This window comes from Ciona intestinalis, chromosome 1 (genome assembly GCF_000224145.3).
Source record: "Ciona intestinalis chromosome 1, KH, whole genome shotgun sequence".
NCBI lineage: Eukaryota > Metazoa > Chordata > Ascidiacea > Phlebobranchia > Cionidae > Ciona > Ciona intestinalis.
Genome location: NC_020166.2, coordinates 5,242,167 through 5,247,955, shown reverse-complemented (window position 1 = coordinate 5,247,955; position 5,789 = coordinate 5,242,167). Strand labels below are relative to the sequence as shown.

The following is a 5,789-nucleotide window of genomic DNA, read 5'->3' as shown; positions in this document are numbered from 1 at the left end:
ATCCCTTTTAAATTAAGATGATTACGCTGTAAAATGCCAGTCATAATTTTATAAACACAATGATAAATATTGTTTTTACGTTTGAAAATAAGAATGCTGATTCACCATCCCAAAACATTCTCATTTTAAAACAAAAAAACAATATTGCTCATAAAGCGGATAAACCATTCTACCTACCTTACTAATGGAGCAATGCTTCTTTCATTCAGTTCTATTTTACTTCTGATGTTTTGTATTTCACTTTCTGTGGTCCGTTGTAACTCCTGCAGTTGCTCACATTTCTGTAGATCTGCTGCAAGCTTTAATTTCTCAGCCTGAATTCAAACAACGTAAGGTATTTTAATATTACGTATTACACGTGTAGTTCGATCAGTAATGAGATAACTTTAAAGTAAAGTATTAATCTGAAGGTATTTAATGTTGTACGTTAAGAAGACAACTGTTGCTTAAATACAGGATAACAACACTTTTCAAAATATGAATATAATTGCTTGGTTATTAACAAGTTACTAAATAGCTGTGAGACAACTACAGATCAATTTAAAAACCCAAGCCTTAAGATTCTTCAGTCATGACATCAGCTTTTAAAAACTGCACCAAACAAAACTAGGATAGCTTTAAAACTGGTATTAACCTTAAGAAGCTTCATGCGATACTAAAAACATGTGGCTTAAGTTTAGTAACTTAAACATTTGATTGTATTGCTTTTGGAAAAACTTTGCATCAACTTAGGTTTGAACTTTCCTGTTCACGATGCTGGATAAATCTATGTATGGGGAAAGTTATCTAACAACAACAGTAATATTGTCCACAACCTGAATATTGTTCACTTTTTCTTTCATTTGATGAAGAAAATTAGTTTTTGTTTCAATCATGTGACGCAGGTCATCTATTTCTTGGTTTACTACAAAAGCAACACAAGATAAAGATTATTTACAAATGGTTTTTAGAAATTCTAAAATTGTTTCATGCAATTATTTTAAAAAAAATTTATGCTGCACTGCTTTTTTGCAATTGACAGGCAAAAATGAATGCCAACCCTTTAAAAGCGTAGGTCCTGTATACATAAATCAAAAAAGCACTTACATTTGCTTATAGCTTGAGATAAATTCCCTTTGTCCATATTCATCTGATCGAGTGTCTTGGTTGAAGAGTTAAGTGGAAGTTGCGTTTCATGCATTCCAATCTTTTCCTCGATTTCTTCAAGGTCACTCTATATAATAAACAGTAATTAAACTTTATTTTTTTAGGGATTGATATATTTTTTATGTAAATATCTTTTTTAAAATATAAATATACCTTTTTAATGTCAAAACAAATTGTTATACCTAAAAAAATTTAAACTTGACAAACGAAATATCATGTGATGTGGCAAGCTGTAAGACTTCAACCATGTACAACAGAAGGAATGTAATTACAACACTTGACTAGTCATCATAGACCAACTAATTGGGTAATATAAACCCTGGCTTTATCACATAGAAGTTAAGGGTGAAAGTGGACAAAAACAAAAGTATTAAAGAAAGGCTAAACTATATAAATATAAAACTTTATTTTAATAACCTTTGTCTTTGCCAAATGATCTATTTTTAAATGTAGTTTATGTAGGTGGCTTGTTTACCTTTATATCATCACAACTGAGTTTCTTACTTGCAATGAATGAATCTGTGATACATCGGGCAACAAACGTTTTGCTGTTGATTCTTCTTCTTTGATCTTCTGCCATCTTTCTTCCGCTTCCTCCAAATCTTTCTCTGCATCGCTAATCTTGGATGACACACTCGTGAAAGTTCGTTCCAAATCCGGGAGATCTGAAGTTTGCAATCGATCCAACTCCATCCTGGTATATAAGTATGATGCATCACATTTAAGAATCGTATCACAGCCAGCCTGCCTCTAACCCAGAGGTAATGGTTTTAAAGCTCGTTGCAGCTACCATTGTGTGTGTGTGTGTGTGTCTGGGCAAGACACTTATCAGCTATTGCTCCAAGCAAGTGTTGGCCACTAGTTTATCCAAACTGTCATTCAGACACAAAAACCAATCACCCACAAAGTTACATATGTGGTAACTAGTACCCAGCCATGAAGTGAATAAAACAGAACTGTCCTGTTTAATGACTTTCGTATTTCTGCCTTGCGATGATAAAGTAAGTTCCAATTATTGAAATATCAACCACTATTTTATAATAGCTAAAAATATTATTTTTATTTTATATGTTTTATAATAAAAAAATATAACATATAAAAGAAAATCTTTATATACATGAATAATGTAAACAAAATTAGCAAATTATAAAGTAAATAAACAAAAACATTCAACTGACTTGATTGGTTTATTGTCAAGCAGAACTTTATATCTTGCTTGCTTGCTTGTGAGTTGTCTTTTCTGGCTTGCTAATTTTTCAGGAGCCATGTTTAGTTTTGTTTGAAGATCTTCAACTAATTCGTCAACTTCCTGGGATGTAAATATTCTTGTTTGAAATTCAAGGGAAAACACACATAAGGAATTGAAGAGAAGAAGTTGGTTCATGATTGTACATTGCAGTTTACCCATGTTTAAAGTTTTAACTTTTAAATTTATTTTTGTTGGGTGACAAAAAATTATGCAGAACATACATAAATTGGTCAAAAAAATAAAAAATGACAAGAAAAAGTGGGACAAAGAAAGGGCGGTAAAATTTGCTAGGAAAGAATACTTCTGAGGTGAATTATAAGGTTTTAAAAGTTTGCAAATAGGCACTGATGTATATATTAATAAATACATACCGAAGTTTCCTCAAAACATCGCATGCAAATTGGACAAGCTGCTTCTGACTTATCAGTTTCATTTGTTAGTTTCTTTATAAATTCACGATACATGTATTGGATACCATCGGCAAGACCTGTTGAATATTTTAAGTTTAATTTAAACCTTATTTCAAAAGTAAAATCTTAATATTTATAAAAACAACTTTAACAAACTTGGAGTTTAAAGCAGTTTCCTTAACTACTCTTACTTAGAAACTTTTTTGTAAATAAAAGAAAACTTTATGCTAAATTCAGTTTGTTTTCTTCCCTAATAGCACAAAATGAAAAATAAATTGCACATAATAATTTTGGCTTTACTGCAAAAGTAATTGTGATAGCCCATTCAAGGTAATAGTACAGTTAATATGTTAATGGTTCATCCAGCGTCTGGGAAAATTGTATAGCACCGCTGGCTCTAACCCAGAAGGAATGGTTTCAAGGTTTGTCAGTGGTACCATTGTGGGTGTATTTCTCTTCTTTATAGGCAGAACACAGCAACAGTTTCCCCAACCAAGTGTTTACTAGTGCGTTTTCTAAACAGTCAGCCACACAATAAAAAAATCTAAAAATAAATAATGATTGCCTAAACTAACAAATTAAACAAGTGTGAATGGAACAAACAGTTATTTAAATAATACAAGCTGCAACAAACCACCTTTGCTTCCTTGTAATTCTTTGATTTCTTTATCAAGTTGCGTTAAATCTTGTTCCAAATCATCACTTCCACAAACATCATATAAAGTTTCGTTTAATTTTTCTTCTCTTTTCTTTTTTTCCTTAATCTGATTTGAAACCATCTTCTTTTTGGTGGAAAACTCAGTAAACTCTGATCTGAATAATATTTATAAATCAAGCATTTTTCATTTTTCAAAGCTAAACATTCATGTTAAAACAATGTAGTATTACTATTGATATATTACTTGGTTTAATGACCAGCAGATAAACCAGGGATTTTAAATTTTTTTCTCATTTATGATGACGCTATTTTTGGGGAAAACTGATGGTTGAAAGTTGTAAAATAAATACAATACATAAACTATAAATGTATGCAACTTGTTTGGCCTTTTGAGATAAAGAATCGTCAGTCGTTATAGCATGGGTGTTCTGTTGCATACACCTCATGTCCGCTTACAGTATCACACATCGCATGTCGTTGGAAAAAAATATTCTTCTTTTTTTAATAAATCATTTTTCACTCAAACCTCTTCCTATCAAAATGATCTCGAGAAGATCTCACTTCCTCCTCCTTACTCCTGATCCATCGCATCATTTTCATTTTATCAGGGAAAGAAGAATGAGATGCAAGCCCAAGCTCTTCAAGATGACGTTGACACTTTCTCTTCAGTTGGTCGATAAGATCTTCTTTTGATTTCTTCTGCTTTTTCATCATTTCCAATTTTGTTCTGATGGTCAAATAAAAAAAAGGTACTAACACTAAAATTAATTATAAAGTAGGTTTGAAAATATCAAATAAGAAAATAATCCTAAAATTGTACAAAAAGTACAAAAATAAACAAAAATTAGTTATAAAAATAGGTAGAAAAATAAAACTTGATTTAATGTAATTTAAAAAGTTCTATTATTTAAATATAATATAGGCTAGTGAATTTATATATAATAAGTATTTTTTATTTACATAAAAATAAAGTTTAATCCTACATGCAATCTAAGTTAACTCAATGTAAATAATCACCTGATTTCTGAGGATTTTTGCATTGAATAAATATCTGCATCAAGTTGTTTAACTTGTTGTTGTAGAACAATCATCTCTTTATTCTTAACAATTATTGTTCCTTTCATTTCTTCTACTTGGTTCGACCTTTCAACTTTCTTCAGTTGGTCTTCCTAATAAAGCAAATATCACATCAAGATCAACAAAGTTATCAGCGCTGTGGTCCAATGGTCAGGGGCCCGCGTTGTAACCAAAATATACCAGGTTCAATACTCGATGATGCTACAATTGTGGGCATGTGTACTTAGGCAAAACACAGTATTAGTTATACTCGTAACTCGCCTAATACTGCAGTTGAACAAAAATAAAAACTAGCGTACCGCTTGCTGTAGTTGATTTTGAAGAACATCGAGTTGGCCGTTGTCTGCAGCCGATTGAAGTCGATTCAAATCTCGTGTTGTCTATAATTAGCAGTTTATCAACTAGCTGATAGATCAAGGTTTTGCTATATCTATTACATCATGTATATATTGTATAATGCAGGTGGAATACATTATATACATGTTGTACTTTTTACAAAGCTTTTCTGTTGTTTGATTATTCTATTTTTCAACAAACAATAAAAAAATTAAAAACAATAAACCTATATAATCTTTATTAAAAACCAATATAAATCTGAAAAGTAAAGAGATTTTTTAGAGGTTATAGAAAATGCATGGCAGCATCAGATTACAAGTTTTTCTTGGCCTTGCATTTCAAACGAAGAGAAAAAATAAAGCCTGCAAACAATGTTGAATGCATAATTTTGTTAAAGGTTGAATGCATAATGTTGAAAACTTTTCTTACCCGAGCTTTCTTCTCCTTTAACTCCATAAGATTCTTCTTCAAATGTTTATTTCCTTCTTCAAGTTCAACTTTCATTTGCCAACTTTCTTGATAACTTTCTTCAACTTTATTCTGCTCACCATCAAGTCGGATCTGAAAATAAAATTTTGTAACTTGCTTTATTCTTGCGTGGTAGGAAATGACATTTTTTATAACTTGGCTGTTCTGTTTCACCACGTCACGTGCCACCTTATAAGTTATCATGTGATGTTTTTTCTATATGGCTGAAAAATTGGAAAAAAATAGTGACTACTTGGTTGGAGAAATTTCCGGTAAGCATCTTGTCTAAGCACACATGTTCCTACAATGGTACCAGCAATGAGTCTTGACTTCCAGGTTAAAGGCAGATGCGCTAACTAGTGTACCATGGCACCGGACGTGGAAATGCCAAATTTTAAGAGTAAAATGTGAAGTCATTATGCATGGTGCACAATATTACATCAGT

The 5,789-nt window shown here is 31.4% G+C and overlaps 1 protein-coding gene and 1 non-coding gene across 2 annotated transcripts in view; both read right to left on the bottom strand.

Annotated features, from left to right (window-relative positions):
• LOC100182051 (DNA repair protein RAD50) overlaps nt 1–5,459 on the bottom strand; it is a 10,552-nt gene extending 5,093 nt beyond the window's left edge. Inside the window, exons 1-11 of the mRNA XM_026834199.1 lie at nt 5,306–5,459; nt 4,840–4,920; nt 4,481–4,632; nt 3,990–4,190; nt 3,443–3,618; nt 2,767–2,882; nt 2,325–2,455; nt 1,651–1,840; nt 1,087–1,213; nt 816–904; nt 178–314 (exon numbers count right to left, since the gene is read on the bottom strand). Coding sequence (XP_026690000.1) covers nt 178–314; nt 816–904; nt 1,087–1,213; nt 1,651–1,840; nt 2,325–2,455; nt 2,767–2,882; nt 3,443–3,618; nt 3,990–4,190; nt 4,481–4,632; nt 4,840–4,920; nt 5,306–5,380 — 1,475 coding nt within the window. The 5' untranslated portion in view covers nt 5,381–5,459. The remainder of the gene's footprint in view (nt 1–177; nt 315–815; nt 905–1,086; nt 1,214–1,650; nt 1,841–2,324; nt 2,456–2,766; nt 2,883–3,442; nt 3,619–3,989; nt 4,191–4,480; nt 4,633–4,839; nt 4,921–5,305) is intronic.
• mir4125 (microRNA 4125) lies at nt 1,495–1,583 on the bottom strand. The gene has a single exon (NR_034522.1). It is a non-coding gene; the product is annotated as a microRNA 4125 (primary transcript).
• Nucleotides 5,460–5,789: the final 330 nt, after the last annotated feature.